Source organism: Larus michahellis, chromosome 4 (genome assembly GCF_964199755.1).
Source record: "Larus michahellis chromosome 4, bLarMic1.1, whole genome shotgun sequence".
In the NCBI taxonomy this organism is placed as follows: Eukaryota; Metazoa; Chordata; class Aves; order Charadriiformes; family Laridae; genus Larus; species Larus michahellis.
The window spans coordinates 48,429,441-48,450,209 of record NC_133899.1 but is presented as its reverse complement, the minus strand read 5'-3'; the positions used below and the strand labels follow the sequence as shown (position 1 = coordinate 48,450,209).

The 20,769-nt window shown below is 37.9% G+C and overlaps 1 protein-coding gene across 21 annotated transcripts in view; it reads right to left on the bottom strand.

Annotated features, from left to right (window-relative positions):
- PHF21A (PHD finger protein 21A) overlaps positions 1–20,769 on the bottom strand; it is a 134,465-nt gene that overhangs the window by 86,894 nt on the left and 26,802 nt on the right. For 10 of the 21 annotated variants that reach the window (XM_074584540.1, XM_074584529.1, XM_074584536.1 and 7 more), the window contains 4 exons: positions 14,518–14,558; positions 8,760–8,895; positions 3,124–3,156; positions 909–995 (listed from right to left, as the gene is read on the bottom strand). In XM_074584540.1, the coding sequence (XP_074440641.1) occupies positions 909–995; positions 3,124–3,156; positions 8,760–8,813 (174 nt within the window). In that variant the 5' untranslated portion in view covers positions 8,814–8,895; positions 14,518–14,558. Of the gene's footprint in view, positions 1–908; positions 996–3,123; positions 3,157–8,759; positions 8,896–14,517; positions 14,559–20,769 lie in introns of those variants that run through there. The other 11 variants (XM_074584534.1, XM_074584542.1, XM_074584533.1 and 8 more) reach the window with 2 other exon arrangements.

The following is a 20,769-nucleotide window of genomic DNA, read 5'->3' as shown; positions in this document are numbered from 1 at the left end:
GATAAAAACAGATGAATGTGTGTATCTAGATGTGACACTGATGTATAACTATATTCTTACCTATGCACACATTCTAAAAATATTTTCCCTCTTCAAAGGTGTTTGGTTCCTAATTTGGACCTGATGTGGTTCTGTTATTGACACAATAACGATATAATTAAGGGACTGCTTAAGTCAGTTTAGTTTTGGGGGGAAGTTGTGTAGAGGGTTTTTGTGTGTGTTGCTGTTTTGACTTTTTAAAAAAACATGTGAGAACAAGTTCAGCAGATCCCTCAATGTTACTTATTTTTCTTCTAGTTACCCACAAGGTGCACCTTCAAGTTCCACAATCTTTCTGTTAAGCATTCAGTTCTAATTATTACTCATACTTTAGACCCGTCAAAGAGAATTCCTACCAAATGGCAAGTGTTAGACAATTGTGCTATAATTCATCATGGTAAAAACCACACAACTAGTTTCCAAATTGTCTATTAGGCACCCATAGCTGACATGAATTTAGTTGTTCTAAATACAAAGAAAAATTCCAGCATACTCATCCAGATGCACAGTGCGGACCAACTAAAACAAAATCTAAAGATTTGCCTAAACCAGAATGGTCTGATTTAGAATAAGTTTCAAGATAATAATAAAGGAAATCACAAAATTCATTCATTTTCCCAGCTCCCTTAATATAAAATGTTGGTCTCAACACAAGAAAAATTGCTACAGCTTCCACTGATTACACTAGTTGCTTGTTTGATGGACTCTCAATAACTCATCCTATCTTTTATTGAGAAATCAAATAAAGATCTAAAGTGTCTGGTTGCCCACACTTATTTTTGCACTTAAAAATTTAGCAGCTCTCTTGGAAGCTGGGAAGAAATACATCTTTAGAACAGGGTGTTAAAAATATATCTCTGTTTCCCTACCTGTTTCTCACTCAGAGCTGTGATTTTGGCTTGAAGTTCATGAAGCTGTTTCTTCAAATCAGCGTTCTGATTAGAAAGAAAAAATATCTGTGAGAAAGATATTCCATTTGTTAACAGAGTAGTAGCAGGAAGGTGTGTTTTTTTTGTTTTGTTGTGTTGGCTTTTTTTGCATAATGTACTACAAATACAGCACCTCTGGATGTACAGCCAATAAAATTCAAGAGGCTCAACAAGGCCTTACTTAAGTCACTGAGCGCAATGATAATCAGAGGACCTTTCTAGCACTCAGGGAGACAACCCAGTTTGGAATTAAGATTTCATTAAAACATCCATTAGTGCTTAATGTATTATACAGCATATTTGTACATTTCACCAAGCTTACAAATTAAACGAGCAATACTTGTTAATATGTAATACAATAGTATCATGTTGTATACAATAGCATGCTATGGTATGTTGCCTAGTACACTTTCACCTATGCTACTTATGCAAAGACTTTGTCATGCATTTGACTATGTAGAGCATCAGCAAACATATCTATTAGATCTTAACTGACACGTGTCAAATGAAGGCAAACGTATCTAAGTCTTCATTTCCATGTACGTTTATGCCTTAGACTGTATTTAAGAGAATTACTTTTGCTTTAGCACATCATTCATATCATCACTTTGCTCACAATAGCACTTGCTTAATATTTGAAAGTCATAAGCATCACTATAAAGATGCAGTCAGAAAACAATTTTTACCAGGACTATTTGTTTCCTACTAAAAAACAAAATTAAAAAAACGTGTCCTCAGTTTAAAGCCTGTGAAGCTCTGCAGAAACACGACAGGGAAGCAAGCTTCACTGCATTTTTCTCTTATTCAACTTTTTTTGTTCTCATTTATGTTGTAAACTCTATATACCAGATTATGTAGGATTGCCGTGCTACACAGAAATATTAAAACATAAGACTAATATTGTTACAGGAACTTCATGCTTAGGACAACTTCCCTATTTTTATATTCCTCCACAAAATTTTGAAATGCATTACAATCTCAGCTTGTAGATAGTCTTCTCTAACACACACATAATTCAGCAAAACCACGTATTGACGAGTCATTCCCCCTTCTTCGAGATGACACTTAATAATCTGGGATAAAAATGCATTAAGAGCATTGGAAGCAGGGACCAGATTTACTCTTTCTGGCTTCACAAACTTTGCATGGCTGCTTGTAGCGTGACCTGGCTATCAGCATATATAAACTGAAAGCAAACTACTCTGCAAGCTAATCGTTAGCAGACTTGCCCAGCAAGTAAGAGTAGCAGACTTTACCCAAATCCCATTAGATTAAGGAAATTCTAGAAAGCAGATTTTCCAGTACCACCCTACTCCCTGCTCATCCTTCCCCGTCAGGGGTCTAACTACTTGACTGTTACAAAAAGGTGTCTTCCCACTCCGCTGAGCTCAGAATACACATGCTCAGAAAATTACAGGACGTTTAGTATTGTATGGGGATGGAAGCTCATAACAGCAAGCCTCACTGAGCTGCCTTTATCCCTCTACTCAACATTTCAGACTGGTTACAGAACTCCACAGAACTCCCCATTCAGTACACTGTAGTTCTTAATTGCTGTACAAGATAATCCAGTCTCCTTACACAGTCACTGGGAAAGGGAGGACTTCTGCTGTGTACGCAAGAAGTCTTGTTATCCAATTCAGCAGCTCTGAGATATCCCAAGGCCAAGTGCACGCTCTTTGGACACTACAGTGCTGAAGCTGGATACCTAGGACAGGCAATCTGAACACGGCCTTAAGCTACATTCTCTATTTGGACAAAATGTCTTGGATGGAATATCCCATCTCTTCTTGTACAATTGTGAACCTGCTGATACTCAAGTAAGAAAAAAGCAAATTCTAGCAACGGCAGATTTTATAAAGAGCAGCTTCCAACAGAATCAGAAATTTACTGCATGTTTGAACTACACCATAGCCTGCAAGAGTCACTTGATTTAAACTATTAAGAATGAGGCAAAAGGCTCTATAAAGGCAAAAGTTTTGGTTTTGTTTTAAACCATCCAAAAGACATTGTTTAAAGATCTGTTCATAATAATTTTCTTCTAAACGTTGTGTTACCAAGGAAGAACATGATCAAGAAATACCCAAAACTCTCATGCACTGTTATTTCCTGTATTTTTAAGGGTAAATAATGCAACATAAAAATAAATAGTTACCTGAGGATCTTGCTTCATTTGGGCAACCAATTTCTAGAAAGAAAAAAGATGCAACAATACAATGAAGACTTTCGCTACAGATATTGTTCAACAGTTTAAAATTCAACATTTTTAAAGACCCTTTGTAAAAGCAAAATATTCAGCTTACAGCATTTCAATAGCAAGGCCTGGAATCCAGGATTATAATTCCCAAACCCATTCTTATTAAGATAGTAAAACTACCACAATAAGCCACCACTTTTGCTCCTTCTCCTCAACAACCCTTGAACAAGCAATGCCTTTTAAGGACAATTTAAGCCAGCTGGGTAAAATAATCTAATAGCTGTGTCTCCTCTAGAATTGCTGCCTTCTTTGCTTGCAGTCACAAGAAACACAAATCACAGATAACCGCTGCGGGCACAAAAGCTGTTTGTATATTCAAGAGCAGAACATTTCAAGTACTAAGGGTCCGCCTGTGTGTTGGCTTGGCTAGTACCACATGGAAGACCCATGTTCAGAAGTATCTTTGCCACTTTTCTTCCTCAGGGAGAGATTGAGATCATTGTAGAAGAGATGCCTTCCACATCCAAGGGAAAACAGACAGATGGTTACCATTCACTATTCTTCCTCCTTTATTTCCTTCAGGCAGCTGCAGGAGGATGCTGCCTATTGCTAAGCAAGGAAAAAGTTACCAGGCTGTCACCAAAGAAAATCAGAGCCCAGAACAATGACACAATATAAACCAAAAATTCTCAAATTTCTTTTCTGGTTACAGCCATGTTTATTCATCGCATTGCCATGTCCCTTCCACACACACAAAGGACAATGTAAAGTCTGTACTTTCTTCCCCATTCACTCATCAGAATCAGGAAAAGGAGTCAGATGGACAAAGAAAACAAGAAAAATGTTTCCTTCCAACTGCATTGATACTGCTCAGAGAATTCAGATTTTGTCAACTGATTTTCTTTAAAAGTTTATTTCCTTTCACATCATAAAAATGGTATTAATAAGAAAAAGCATAATACAAAGATAGTTCTGGGTCAGACCACAGGTTTACCTGCTGTGTTTTCTTCCAGTACTAGGCAATAGAGGCATCAGCATGATGTCTCTGTTGGACAAGCATAGAGTGTTATCTCCCACCTTTCAGAAATTCACATCTCTGATGTCTTCAAAGAATGTGTCTTTGGTTTAATAGCTAGTAACACACTTTTCTTCCATTAATCCGCCTTAATTACTTTTTGAACTCAGGAAAACACTCAAAATTCTGTGACAATAAGTTCCAAAGTTAAAATACAGTACTCTTATGTAATAGGACCTCCTTTTTCTTTTGAATCTGCCTCCTGATAATGCAAGAATGAGGGGCAAATAAGATTATGGAAAAAACAGCCTTCACTCGAGTCAAGAGGAGTTGGAAGTTGGCCTCAATAATCCTGATGGGTCCCTTCCAACTTGAGATATTCTGATTCTATGACCGTTTCTCTTTTCATCTTGTTCCTAGATTTTTTCCCCACACCACGTATTCCCCCATCAGTTACCATTTCTTCACATTGAAAGCCTCCTCATGCACAAATCATTCCATTGCTTTGTTCGCTCCTAGCACTCCTCCCTGTACTTCTTTGGTTCGTCTCTATCATCTGGAGACAAAGTTTAAAACTGCGTGCAACATTCATTACACTGTACTGCACGAACCCCTTCTGCAATGATAATAGCTAATTCACAGCCCGCTATTGCAGATGTAAAACCAGGACTGTTTTTCCAAAGTGTATCACTTGGCATGTATGTACGCTCAATATTATTGTTTTATCATGCTGCCACATGATGAACAGGAGCTAAGGTGCTATGTCACCCTTTTGCTTACATGCTTAGCTTAGTTTTCCTCATTGCTTTCTGCCACATCAGAGTTTGACAAACACCGTATCTGTTAGTTTTTATACAAAGTGCTTGTACAGACTCAGTCATAAGGCAATACAGCCACTGACTGTAAATTGTTCACAAAGTATTGCTAAATTTATGGATCACACAATACTGTGTCATCCAATCATAAGAAAAAAATTATTTTTGTGCAATCAAATGCAATCTAAATTTAAGATATTTTAAAACCGACTGATCCTTCTGCTACATACAAAATGAGAAAAGGAAAAGGATGTTTTAGGTTCTCTACACACATCAGCTCGAGGAATCACCCATGAAGCCCAACCCTTCTGTGAGTACAGCCAAATATAACTTCTTTAACACTTCTTGTGATCAAAACTATGAAGAGCAGACTATTTCAAAATAACGTTAATTAAATCAACACAGTAGCAGAATGAACTACTTAGATTCAACACATCTTTTCTCAGGAGAAGGAATACAGCTCAGACATGGAAGATATTTGAATATTCAAGTTGTACTGTGATATAGCAAGTGACCTGGTCAGACTTCATTTATGGAGGATTCTTCGATTATCGAAATGAAACAAAAAAGTAGCTTTTTCTAAACAACCAAACACCTCCTTTCGTTCCTTATTGGTAGTTTAAGATACACTTTGCCTAAGCAGCAGCATCAAAGCTTCAAACAGAGTTCTGGAGGTGAACTGGAATAGGGAGGAAACAAGAAGCTGTTCTACAAACAAAAATACAGCCATACTGAGCATCACTTTCTACAGCCACGTCAGCAGTCACAAGTGACACACACTGCATCAGGAAGCTGGGAGGCTTAGACTCATAGACTCCTGTCCACCACTTACAAGGGGACAACAAACTGTGACTCTATGAGTGTTGGCAAGCTTTTTTTAGAGTCCTCAGAAAAAGAAATATTAGGTAATTAAAAGATGATGAGACAATTCTCCACAAATCCTAGGCACTGCCAAAAGAAGAGATATATTTTATATCTGAGTTACAAAATTCAAAGACGTACAATACAGTTCAAGCATTTCATTTGAAGATTTCTTTTTTTTGTGCCAAAACCAGTTTCATTTCTATCAGTGGCCATTTGATGAGCACAGCAGTAACCACTCACACACAGTTCAAGAAAAGTTTACTGAAGCACCCAACATGTTGCTGCAAGTGTTATTTTCCCATCATAAACATTTAGACTTGTTCTTAGCCTTAACTATGGCAATATACAGTATCTTGAAGAAAAAAAAGACAACCTTCTGATATAATGACTTGTCTAGTTTCACCAACTAAAACCAAATTTAAAGTCAATTTCAGTGCAGAGCTCACTTTTAATGAGGATGGGGCAAAGCTAAGGCAAATGGTCAAAAAACCTTGAAGCTGTTAAAAAAAAGGTGTGTTTTTTCTTTTTTTTTTTTTTACACATTTTCTCATCTTCATCCCTGTTCATTATCATCATTATGAACAGATACTAAAGATCATTCAAAATTCACAGTCTCAAAATTTTTTGTTATCTTAGGCATAAAGTGAACTAAAGATACACACAAGAAGTTAAGTGCTGTTATACAAACACAAGTATGACTAGCATTCTGATCACCATACAACAGATAATACTTGAAAAGGATACTTACTGGCCTTAAACATTTTAACACCTGCAGCAAAATGCTATGAGTAATTTCTGAATTTCCTTACCCCCATAACAAAACTTCACTGAAGTTTTGAATGCAAGGGCCTTGGAGTTTCTGAGGAGAGCCAAATACTCCTCTGTAGTTCTGGAAATTCATCTTTAGCTTTTTCAAGTTTTCCTCCCTAGCTGAAAGTTGTATTTTGTTAAAGCAGGTATAGCTTCATTTTACTATTCCCTCCATTCAAGTTCTTGCACTATGTTCATCATTGCAACAACTACTGAACAAGTCATCTAGAACACTTGTTTGGACAAGTCATCAGGTAATTTGGAAACATCTTTCAAATTTTATATGATGAGTTACACTGATCTTTTATCCACTGTGTAACAATTGTGAGTTTCAGATATCCAACAGAAATACTTAAAAAGGTCTCGTTGATAAATCTAACATTTGGCATAAGTTGGCAGCTACTCTGTGTTTATGACTGTAACAATTTTTTTCCCCAAGAATTAATACGCATATGTCCTTTTACATTTGGTAAATTAGGAAGTTTTGTGGGTTTTTAAGTTTTTTTAAATTATTTTTAATATTTGGTGAGGCCCCGCCTCGAGTACTGCGTTCAGTTTTGGGCCCCTCGCTACAAGAGGGACATTGAGGTGTTGGAGCGTGTCCAGAGAAGGGCTACAAAGCTGGTGAGGGGTCTGGAGGACAAACCTTATGAAGAACGACTGAGGGAGCTGGGGTTGTTTAGCCTGAAGAAGAGGAGGCTGAGGGGAGACCTTATCACCCTCTACAACTACCTGAAAGGAGGTTGTAGAGAGATGGGGGCTGACCTCTTCTCCCTGGTGACAAGTGATAGGACGAGGGGAAACGGGTTCAAGTTACGTCAGGGGAGGTTTAGATTAGATATTAGGAGACATTTTTTCACTGAAAGGGTTATTAAGCATTGGAATAGGCTGCCCAGGGAGGTGGTGGATTCACCATCCCTGGAGGTGTTTAAAAAAAAAGGTAGATGGGGCACTTAGGGACATGGTTTAGAAGTGGCTCTTGTCAGGGTAGGCTAAAGGTTGGACTCGATGATCTTAAAGGTCCCTTCCAACCTCAACAATTCTATGATTCTATGATTTCTCATTTCACAGACTGGTTCGGGTTGGGTGGGACCTCAAAGATCATCTAGTTCCAACCCCCCTGCCATGGGCAGGGACACCTCCTACTAGACCAGGCTGCCCAAAGCCTCATCCAGCCTGGCCTTGAACACCTCCAGGGATGGGGCATCCACAACTTATCTGGGCAACCTGTTCCAGTGTCTCACCACCCTTACCGTAAACAATTTCTTCCTGATATCCAATCTAAATCTACCCTCTTTCAGTTTGAGACCGTTACCCCGTGTCCTACCACTACACTCCCTGATAAAGAGTCCCTTCCCCATCTTTCCTGTACGCCCCCTTTAGGTACTGGAAGGCTGCTATAAGGTCTCCTCGGAGCCTTCTCTTCTCCAGGCTGAACAACCCCAACTCTCTCAGCCTGTCCTCATAGCATAGGTGCCACAGCCCTTTGATCATCATTTGTATTGTAATGGAATAGCAAATTGCAACTCTACTGCCACAAAGCATCAGACAGGCTACCAGTAAAAAAGACACACTATAAGAATTTCTGAGCCCAAGCACTACAATGTTTTAGTTAGCAGAACTATTCAATTACCAGTTTAGAAGGTACTGAAGTAGGAGACACTCCACAAGAGGAGCACCAGATGAGACTATGCTGCACTATGTACATTTTGCTTGAAAGTTCCTCCACCATATTCTTCCATTGCTAACTGAATACTGAAGTTGTCTTCAGAACATCAGAAAAACCTTCCAGACAGAAGCTGCTGAACAGAGAGTTTTCTGAATGTTTTTATCACTACTACAAAATATTAAAAAAATAAAATAAATCCCTACCCACTGCCTGATATGTAGATTTTTCACATTCGCTAAAAACAACAGGTGGTAGGGTCAAAATGCAGAGTATAAAATTCTAAAGTAGTTTCCAGCTTATAAAACAATTATTACTATAGTTGTAGCGCTATTACTTAATGCTGCCATTAGTAGTAATACTATCAGCAACACTAGTGCTGCTATTACTTAAAAGTATAAAAGCAAGAAAGAATACAAATTACCTGGTGAACCTGAATTTCCACTTTCAGAGCCTCCTGTAGAGTCTGCAGCTCCATTCTCTACCTTCTCCACTTTCTCTAGAAGTATCTTTGCTGATTCCAGTGCCTTTAGTTTCTGGTTTCCTCTTTAACACCAGTGCTATAGAAAAATAAAGGTTTTGTTTTCATTAGTGAAGGAGAAAAGTCAGTTTGAAAAAAGATTATAACAGAGCAAGAATTCAGTAGTGAACTATATTCAACTACAGCTTTCTAGCCTAAATACAGCGTTTCAAACACAAGAAATCTACAGGCTGCATAAAATGCCTGCCTTGGAGTCATTTAGCCAAATTTGTTACTTCCCTCATATCCCAAAGTTGACATATCTGTCCCTTATCTTAGTTTGCAGACAGCTATTTCCTACCAATATCCTATTGCAATTGCATATTAAATTAGAAAAACTTAACTACCAAGAATGTTTTAAAAATCTGTGTAGATGAGAAAATATTCTGGAGACTAAAATTCTGCAACCCAAACAGCAATAAATTGTTAAACAGGATGTACTGCATTAACATACTTCCCCAATACTATAGAGCTGTTCTTAGATGGGATGGTCGGCATGCAATTTGACAGAAAAACATTAATATATTAATAACTCACTGCCTAAACTTTGTGCTGAGTTAGTCATTCCAGTTGAAACCTATTTTGAAGGAACACAAGATTGATGTAAAGCAGCACAAGGCTTATTCAAAACCATTAATTTTGAAATCTTTTACTTCTACTGGAATTCTACTCGTAGAACATGAGTTTACTATCTTCACTTGTACTACAAACAAATTAATGCCCCCAACCTCTGACACAGAAAAGCATTATCAGCTATACTTCTAAAAGCCTTGAAAGTTGGACACAAGATTTTTGTTCAGGAATATGTTAAAAGTATCAGCTTCTGAAACAGGATTAAGATTGCTGTCTCTATGCCACACGTTCAAATCACAATGGAACCTGTGTAAAAACTGGATGAAAAAACATCTATACATACATACACATAAAAGCCATCGGAAAACATTATATAGCAATCTTTCCAGTCACTTTTCCATCCAGACACCACACATTAAAGAATTGCTGGAGTGTTAAGTAGTTCCTATTTTTTTATTTTTTTGAAAATTGCTCACAATTATTGCACAGGTATTGTAGCCAACCCAGAGGCTTTCATAATGGGACTTCACTGTTTTCAAAAGGATATTGACAGTTTAGATTAGACACGTAGGCTGTAAAAACAGAGTAAATCCCATAAGTTAGAGAATTTTATTTAACATTTTCTCACTACAGTATACTGAAGTGCTGGACAAGTTCGTGAACTCTAAAAATAAAAGGGGTTTTTTTTTGGGGGGTGTTGTTTTTTGTTGGTTTGTTTTGTTTTTTATTTAGATTAATTGTTTCTCTTTCCAAACAGAAATGTGTTACAAAGAGAAGACTGTAAAGGGGTTTTTAAAAGCATTCTATTTAAACTCCTTGTCTGTGGTGTTAGCTTAAAGTTACTTATTTAAATAACAAAGGCCTGATCAGACTTTCTAGTCAACATATGAAATGACCTTGGGCAAGGGCCTCTCTCACATGTTACATAGAGAGAGAGAAAACAGCTGCCTTTGCAGCACTACTCTCTATAAAATTGTAATTTGTATCAAGGGATACATGGAAATTACATATAGTTCCCTGTTCTATTACCACAAACAGTAATGAGAAAACAGAACCCCGGATTATTACTTCCATTCACTGACAAGAACAACTATAGCCTGCATTAAGTTCCTACCATTGCAGCTTCAAAAGAAACCAGGCTTCAGAAAACCACATGGGAGACTGGCTAATGAAAACTGGAACCCACTGCAGGGGCAAAAAGTCTTTCATAAGCCTTGGAAATTCGATTTTGGGGTAAAGATACAGGCAGATATGACCATAGTTTCTTTCTCAGTGTGTCTTCAATGAGTGATGAATAGCTGGTATCACTCTATAACTCCATATTAACTTCAAAGTTAAGTGCAAAACAGCAGAAGAGACAGTTATCTCATCTGAGAATGTAAACAATATCCATAATTTTAATACATGTGACTGTAAAGCCGAGTACTAGTTCATGGGAAAAATGACACAGTACTTCTGTAAAAAAATGTATAAAGATTGAGCAACTACTATCAATGCACAACTTAATTTGACAGATAGAAACTGTAGTATTGATGGTTCATAAAAAACTAATCCAAACTAATTTCATAGATGCCTTGAACAGCTAGAAAGATTTTTCAAAACTATTTTTTAAGAGGTTTTCAGAACAAAGCGATAGTGCTTTGCAGAAGCAAGCAGTTGCTCAGCCTAGCCATGTTTACAGGGGTGTAGACATGAACAAATATAATTCACTGTCGTACTGAGGAACATATATTGCAATAATCAGAATAGTTTGGGTTGGAAGGGGCCTTTAGAGGTCATCTAGTCCAACTCCTCCTACAATCAGGAGGGACATCTTCAACTAGATCAAGCTGCTCAGAGCCCTGTCCAACCCGACCTTGAATGTTTCCAGGGATGAGGCATCCACCACCTCCAATGGGCAACCTGTTCCAGTGTCTCACCACCCTCACCGTAGAAAATTTCTTCCTTATATCTAGTCTAAATCTACCCTCTTTAGTTTAAAACCATTACATCTTCTCCTATCACAACAGGCCCAGCTAAAAAGTTTGTCCTCATCTTTCCTGTAGGCCCCCTTTATATACTAAAAGGCCGCAATAAGGTATCCCTGGAGCTTTCTCTTCTCCAGGCTGAACAACCCCAACTCTCTCAGCCTGTCCTCACAGGAGAGGTTCTCCAACCTTCTGATATTTTTGTGGCCCTCCTCTGGACCTGCTCCAACAGGTCCAAGTCTTTCCTGTGCTGAGGGACACTACTCCAGGTGGAGTACTCCTCACCAGAGAGGAGTAGAGGGGCAAAATCACCTCCCTCAACCTGCTGGCCATGCTTCTTTGGATGCAGCCCAGCATAGGGTTGGCTTTCTGGGCTGCAAATGCACATTGCTGGCACATGTCCAGCTTTTCATCCACCAGTACCCCCAAATCCTTCTCATCAGGGCTGCTCCCAATCCCTTCATCCCTCAGCCTGTTTTGATACAAGGGGTCGCCCCAACACAGCTGCAGGACCTTGCACTTGACCTTGTTGAACCTCATGAGGTTCACACAGGCCCACTTCTGGAGCTTTTCCATGTCCCTCTGTATGGCATCCTGTCCCTCAGGTGTGTCAACTGCACCACTCACCTTGGTGTCATCTGCAAATTTGCTGAGGGTGCACTCAATCCCACTGTCATGTCATTAATGAAGATATTAAGCAGTACTGCTCCCAATACAGGTAAAAAACCCAAAACAATTCTAGTAACATACCAATCATTCAGTTCCATCCCGAAATATGTTACAATTTCAGATTTTTCTTTCACTGTAATTTAAGAAGTTAGCAGGTCTTAAGATTCCTTAAAATTTATTCCTTCAACATGTATAAATTTGAAGTAGGTGCCATACTATAACATCTGAAGAATTAATTTCAATTCATAAGACTGAAGCTTCTAAGAAAAGGTGAGAGAGATTAACTAACTTTTGACCTTTTTTTTTTTCCATAGGTTTTTTAAGTCTTGACTCCTTCCTACTTCCCCTCCTCCAACATTCCCATTATAGCCTCACAGCAACTCACTTTGCAGTATCATCTACTTCCAGATACCTCCTGCTGGCAAAGTTACACTGAAGCACATTTCAAACATAGGAAACAACCTCCTCTTCAAAAACCAAGTGTCTGACATGTAAGGAAAGAGAAACTAATGCTGCTTCGTCAGCAAAGGCCACACGGTAAAGAATGATCTTTTACAATCACCTCTGCCAGCTGCTATATTTGTCAGCTAGCAGCACCAGTGTTCTCCATAGTAAAAAAAAGAAGCAGGATACGCAATTATGAGAACTTTGATAAATTACAAATAAAATACTATATATTTGGCATGGCATCCCAGCCAAGGCATGCATCACCACTCTAAAGATAAGGCAACAGGCAAAGGACAGCGAAGAATTTATTACGAGGCTCTGAAGTGTTCTAAGCATCCAAATCATTAGTGGGGTGGGAGAACACATTAAAATAAGATGTTCAATTAAAAATTTGGTCAAGTTGATGATTTCTGAATATGAAATATATACAGTTGTTATTCAGTTGTACCCTGTAACTGAATCACTCTAGAACATGCACTTGTACCTTCCTTTCCCAAGCAGGAATACCTGTCCTAAATTATCCCTGTCCAAACTTCCCCTGAAGTATCTTAAACACTTATCCAATGTTAATTTAAAAAAAAAAAAAAAGAGGAAAAAGTGGTAATTCCTTACATCCAACAAATCATAGACTGTACTTTTCTGGTTTATGTAGAATAATGTCTAGAAATACCTATGAGGGCAGCTGGTTAAATATTGCTAGTATTTCCTTTGAAAGCAGGTGCAGAACTACATAGGCAAGTGGTCACGCATTTTTTGAGTGCAAAGATCTTCAATATTTTCGAACTTTTATTCTTTTAGACTGAACTTCAAGGGAAGATTTAAAAACTTAAGTCCAGGGGCATTATAAACTATCTAGAATACGACATCTGAAGATGTATAAAGCCATCCTTGGATTAATCATAAAACATATGGCATTTTCCACCTTAGTCTTATGACAGCAGAATTATTTTAATTAAAAAGCTTGCAGATGATTGAAATTGCATGGATAGATTGGTCTGCAAACATCCTTCATCCCATTAGTTTTTAAAGGAAAACCTCTATATGCCTTGTTCAATGCTAGAATCGGTGATTTCCAAAAGGAAAGCAGAGGACTGTGGAGTACGTGCATCTCTTCTACATCCAAACATACTTCCAAGCCTCAACCAGAAAGAGCACTGAAAGCAAGATGTAAATTTGCCATTCCTTGGATTGATTTCAACTATTGAAGGCAGCAGTCCTTCATACAATTTCTTGCTGGCACGCATTTGTTATAAATAATCCTTTGTTTCTTGTGTGGTTGCTTCAAAACTTAAAATTTCACATTCAGATAAGTACCCCAATGCACTGCAGTTAAGGTATTAGGTGTTTATATACTATATAAATATTCAGAGACTCAATGAAATCTTAAACTCTACAATAATCAGGTAAGTGCATTAGCACTTCTCTTATTATCTCAATTAAATACAATCCATATCAGAACCTCTAAAATATCCCCAAAACTATTTGAACTATGACTATTTTGAAACTACACTAGAAACACAGCTGACAAGGCATATACATATATATACACGTATGTGAATATATATACACATACGTGTGTATATATACATATATATATATATAAAAAAACAAAGGTAGGACCCACACAAAAGCCAGGAATGCCTTCTGTGTGTATGGAAGGACTCTGAATAACTTAGAATTTTAGACAGAAGTCTTTCTGCGCCAAAAAAAGTCTCCAAATAAATTTGCTTTTCACATTACATCTAACATTATTATTTTTGAGTAGATGAATTTAAACATTCACTGTACTCAGACCCCTGGGCCCAAATATCAGTCCTACAGTGATTTTATTCATAGGTCTGGAGCTTCCATCAGTAACATTTCCTTTCTAAGATTTAATTTCTAAATATAAGAATAGATAGGATTTCAGTTTCAGTAAACATCAATTTTTTTTCAGGAATGGATGCCAGCTCTTCGTATCATCTATTCTTAGGTAAACCATCTTAGCCCTGGGAAGAAGTACTTACCAGTTTTAAGAAAGTTATCCCCTTCAGCTCTCTACCCCCTCCTACAAAAGAAAAACAAGAACAAAAGATACAATTACAAACAGCTTAACTACAGTTTGAAACATATAAGGAAAATTCACAGATTTGGAAAGTTGGGGGGGTGTTAGGGTTTTGGGGAAGGATTCAGGTTTGGGCTTTTTTTTTTTTTTTTAAAATGCTGAAGCTAACTATAAAATACCACTTAGAAAAATCTGTTTGATATGGCACGGAAAGACAAGGATACCTACAATTCTAATCTGGATTAAAATACGAACTATTACTGTCACTAGGAGAAGAAGAGATTACAGGTGCAAGCTTTTCTAGTTCTGTGCAAGGCCTGTGTCCCCCTCCTCTGGGGGAAATACCTCCTCTTCATCACATTTATTAACATCTAAATCACAAGCCCTGTCACAGTTGCCACAGCAAAATATGACAAGGTTACCCATCCCAGACATTTGCCCACCACCTCTGCTTGAGGTTATACCAGCACAACAAAGATGGTAGAGCAGGTGGTGTGTCAGCACAGTCACTAGAGCTCAAATCCCAGAGTACTAATGTAAACTGAAATCAATGGCAGTTTAAGCTAATATGCTAGGTCATGAACTATGGAGGCCGAGAAGATACACTGCTCATTACACTGCCCGTGTCATGGGAAGAACAACATTTAGCAGCAGAGCAAGGTAGTACCTCTTAAATCATCCTCATATGAATCATAAAAAACTTGTGAGTCAGTCCTAAAAAGATAGCTAAAATATAAATGATAAACTCATTTGTTCAACTACTTTGCCTGATGCTAAAAAAAAAAAGCCTCCAAAATACTCCAATTTTCTAGTAAAATACTAGAATATTAGGCTATTTTAAGATTCAACTCCACAGCTAATAAGATCTTTGCAGATATGTTTCTATCCACACGCAAGTCATCGCAGAGAAGTTTAAGCCTCAGCCTTATAAATAGATACAGCAGTAGAAAGCCACATAATCATATCACTCTCAGTGGAGACCAGCACAAGTGGAGGAGTTTACATTTACTGACCAGGAGAACCAGGGTACTGATGAACATCCAGAACAGAAAAGAAAACAGGAAGCCTATTGCTGGTAGTGACTGTACGTATTGTCACTCTTCTAGTCTCACATTTTATTGTGCATTTTAAACAACAAAGTATTACAGAAGATAAGTTGTTAAACTCATTTTAGAGCAATTTCAGGTTAGTTTAAATAGCATCCAACTGCTAACATGGTAGGATATGAGCTGGGGAGGATGGACTGTTTTGAGGCTATATTCAAATTAAGTGCATTTGCTCTGGATACTACAGAATTTGAAACACCCTCATTGCTGAGGGTGCCAAAGAGACAGGTGTGATTATCAGACTCTAGTTGTTTCTTCTTCAACATTAAGACCTTAGTCACCATGTCGACCTCCCACTATCAATCAGTTCTCTCATTGGTCCAAAAATCTATAGAGGAACATTTGTCATCATACAAGCACTAACCATCTCTCTTCAACAAGCAACGAGTACAGCTCCATGCTATTAATAAAAAAAATAATAGTAAAAAGACCTCACTGCTGTAGATGACTGACTCTGGAAAGGTACACAAAACAGTTCGTACTACACATCTGCAAATACAGTCTTGGAATAAAAGAGCATGATTTTTATTTAAAAAAGAAAAATAGCAGTTTACTTGTAGCACAAGTACACACAAACTGAAGAGAAAACCGTCACTTAAAAATAACAGCATGATTAACTGTTCCTTCCTCCCTTTCTCCCTCCCTACATAGAGACTCGTCTCCATAGCAGAACCCTAACTTCATCAAGGTTGAGCTGTGCAGAGAAAAGCTGCACAGTTACAAACTTTTGGATTGCATTTAACCACTCCGAAGGGCTGCAACCCCAGGCTGACAACCCAGGGGCTCCCGAGGACAAAGTTAGGAACACCATGAGTTTAATCGTGACTATCTGAGTGATTTGCTGTGTTGCCTTGGAGAAGTCACTTAGAGAGGACCTAGACAGGGAATGGAAGTACATTTGCATCCTCTTCTGTACATAATTTACTGCAGGCTTTTTCTTAAGTGTTTAGAACAGGGTAACATTTGAAAGTCAAGCCTTTGGAAATACAAAATATTTTAATTCTGCCCTCATGCAAGTATAGCATTTTTAGTGGCATCTCTGTCCTCTCTGCTAAATGAGGCAAGCTTAAAGAATGAAGTATCAGTTGAATAATTTCATTCTGATTTTTCAGTTTGCATGCTTTTTTAAATTCAACATCTAATCTCTACAGCAAATAAAGAACTGGTTTCCTCATAAGCAGCACACTAACGAGAGACACAGAAAAACTTGTTCCTGATACAGGCAAGTTATCTTAGATAGGGAATTGAGACAGAGAAGTGAAGAACAAACATCCAAGATTGCTAACTCCAAGCATCTTAAACAGACCTATGTTTTCCATTGCTCTTAACATTTTTGTAGTAGAGAAGAGTTTATGACCAGCTAAATCTGTAGCTTTGGTTCTTGACAATTCTCTGCATTTGTGGCTACTGAGAACTAACCCAGAATAATATTAATTAAAAAGGTAACACGTAAGATCTGCTGTATAGATGAAATGAGATTATTTCTTGTTCACAGCAAGAGTACATATACAAACTCACACTGCCTCTCTCACTCTCACTACAAAATACATTAGAAAGTTAAGATTAGACAGCTCGCAATCATTCATATCAATAGAGAAGTCTGAACAGTTTAGCACTCCGCAGGGTTCCTTAACAAAAACTTCAGCAAGTAGAAACGTATCACAAAATCTCAGCTATTCATTTTACTGAGGTTGCCCATTGAAGACTCTAGAAACAAGTGCTGTAAGCTGCCTGAGGTATGAGTCTGCATGGTTAGCTCTCAGATTATTACAGTATATTCTGCAATATTTGGGGGGTTTTAAAACCCCAGCTCTAGGAGTCATATTTCTATATCCACCTCTGCTTTCTATTAAGAACACTGCTTTCTTACCAAAACATATATATGATCAGAAGAAAAGCTTGAGCAATGCTTACCTATGGTTATGACAAGCTAAAAATAAAAAGCAATTAAAACTAGCACTAACCAAATAAAACACCAAAGCTCTAGAAATACATTTTTCTTAGTAACATTGTCTGTTGATAATCTGATATTAGTGTTACTAACAGTAAAGGTGGTTTGATATATATACACACACTTAAAGAAGTAACATTCCCCCCCCCCCCCCCCCCCCCCCCAAAAAAAACAAAGGCTCTCAACATTTTCAACAATTCTAGACAACACATGTAAGGAAAAAATACACCACCATTACCAGAACAATTATATTTGGCAGATCAACTTTAAGCCTTTTGTTGAAGTTTGTAAATAAGGAGAAAAGTTACTCATTTCATGGGACTGTTACAAAAACAAAGACCTCAAACACAAAACTCCTATGTTTAAGGCTTGGTAGCCCCTGAGGACATCAGAGAACTACATATGGTGGTTAAACATTTTGGCACACAGTATCTGAAGGTTTAAGACTATATAAATGCTAAGTATCTGTATATTAAGATGTTTGGTTACATCAATCAGATACTTATTACCTTTAGGTCATACAGTAAAGCTTAAGCTTATGCTACTGTAACCAGAGACTCATCTGGAAAAACTGGGAGAAAAGTCACATTTGGCGATTTTTAGTTGGCATTTTTCCTAACTCTGGAAGCCAGCAGGTGTTTACTGTTAGAGCATGTAACTTTAATCAGGAACTTTATAGGTACATATCACATTACAATATTTAATTATGTAATTTTTACTTTTTGCCAATAGGATCATGGTCTTGTTCAGTGCAACGGATGGACTCAGATGAAAAAGGACTAATTATTGTGCACAGGCATTTGCAAGAATGACATTTTTTCACATTTCAGAGCATTGCTTGACAACATTAATGGTAAAGCATTAATTAAAAAATTAAAAATTAATACTTTTTTTGGTGCAAAGTACACTGCATGCAGAAGGGATTAACAGTTTTCTCTGGACCTCTGTCTTTAGATGTGAACTCCTCAAAGCAACAGCTCTCTTCCTATACTTGAAAGGCATCATACATAGACAGCACTCTACCAGTATCTTCTGGGAAAACAAGTCATAACAGTTACTTTCTTGTGATTTTCAGGTCAGAAATGAAACAACTCATATTCCTCAACAGGACAGGATTTCTGCAGTCTCAAGAAAAAGACCAAACACAGCCCAGACAGGGGGTATACAAGCTATTTCAAATTACATTATTATAAGGCTCATATTTCGATGACCATGTTAGCAGTGCCAGCGCTGCCACTTCTGTGATTAAAAACAAGCCTCCCACGTGCCAGTGCGGGGAATCTGATCTTGCCGTTGTGATGCAGCTGGGAGAACTCCCAGTCAGCCCAGTAACAAGTGCCGGGCAGATGGTAAAGGGACCAACAGGGCTGCCCAAGATAACCGAGACTGCACTGAAGGGTACTAGCCATGCCTTCCAGTTTGTCCATCTGCGCAACTCCTTTATAAATTCTTTCTCTTTCTCCTCCCTATCCCCACCCAATACCAGTATATAATTCCCACTAAAACGGTCAAGGAGCTTGGATCTTCTATCAACAGACAACCTACAGTATTCAAGCTAAAATCTCCAATTCTGCCTCCAGGTTCCTCTGCTGCGATGATTAGCCATGAAATAGATGCAATTTGGAGTTTAAGACACCTGAAGCTGATTTCATTTGGGGACAGATTGCTTCACCTTCTCTAGAACAGTTTAGAAAACCATCAAAGTAAGCTTAAATGGAAGCATGTGATGCTATCATTTGTCTTTGCAGAAGCAGTACTATATTTAACATATAGAAAATGAGCCAAAAGACTTGTTACAGCTGAAAAGACTATTCCCATTGTAAAGCCAAAACCACTTCACAACCTGATTTTTAAAATATGAACCAAAAACTTGCCATGGCCATCAAACACATTTAGGCAGATGAAGATTATCCTCTTAGCTCTGCTGGCGCTGCCACTACAGCGCTGATAGGCACTAGTAACTCTTCTTGAACACAGTCTTTCCTGGCATCTAGGGGGTGGGGTGGGGGATGAGATCATGCTCTACAGCAAAATAAAAACCCACATTTGGCCTAGAAGAAAGTCAGGACAAGTATGTTTTAAGATGCCAGGATCGCCTCTCTCACCCAAGCAGCTTTAAGGTATGTGGCTTTGCACTTTTTACCCACGCACAAACCCCTCTGCATTGAACAGCCTTAGTATATTTCTTGAATCAGAGAAGCACTGCCTAAAGCCACTTACACTTCGAAAGGGAAAAAGTTAATTTAACTTGCCAAGCATTAACCATTTAAGCCATGTTTAAAGTAAAACACTCATCCTCCCACTTCTCACATACTTCCCTCCTCCTAAGGGAAAAAGAGTAAGGTTCTGCCATTTAAAAGAAAATGAAACCAACCCACAGCAAACTCAACTCCTTGCTTTTCTATTTTGTTTCATATGACAAATAAGGCATTCAGGAAAACAGATTTTATTTGTTAAATAAAAATTAAGCTAGAAAATTGCAGGTCTGCCTCTCTAACCTATCACCATTAGTAAGCCTGGCAGAAGTTCTTCCTGACTTGCTACCAAGAGCTCAATGTACTCCCATTCTAATCACTTCTAACATTCATAGAAGTTATCATCAGTACAATTCTGTTCTTTGTACCCAGAAATCAGCATATGGGGATGTTTTACAGCATTGTTGCATTCAAAAGTCATGGTACTGCAGAGAGAGAAACACGAACAAGAACACTAAGCCTCACTTTTCTCAGCGAGTTACTATTCACCAGTCTTAGACAAACACAAAGCCACCTTCTATGCAGCATGGCTAAATTCCTGCTCATGTAAAAAGCTGAACAACCCAAACTTTTATTTTGGTGAATTACTTTGTTATGTAGGAGGACTGTTTATCTATACATACACTAAGAGGAAACCCTAGTCCTATTTAAGTGTGTAAGTTTACACTTTACTAACATCACAACAGCAGAGTTTCATATCTGAAGCAGGGAACCAGGGAAACTTTTGCAAAAATTAAAGCACTTACATGATGCAAAGATACAAATCAGTGGAAGGCAGAGCATGGTGTTTGTTTCTAAAAACCTTCGCTGCATTCTGCCACATTCCATAAAGTTGCTGCAAATGTGGGGTTTTTTTTTTTAAAAAACAAAGTTTATCAATTAAACTTTTTAAAAAGTCAGTT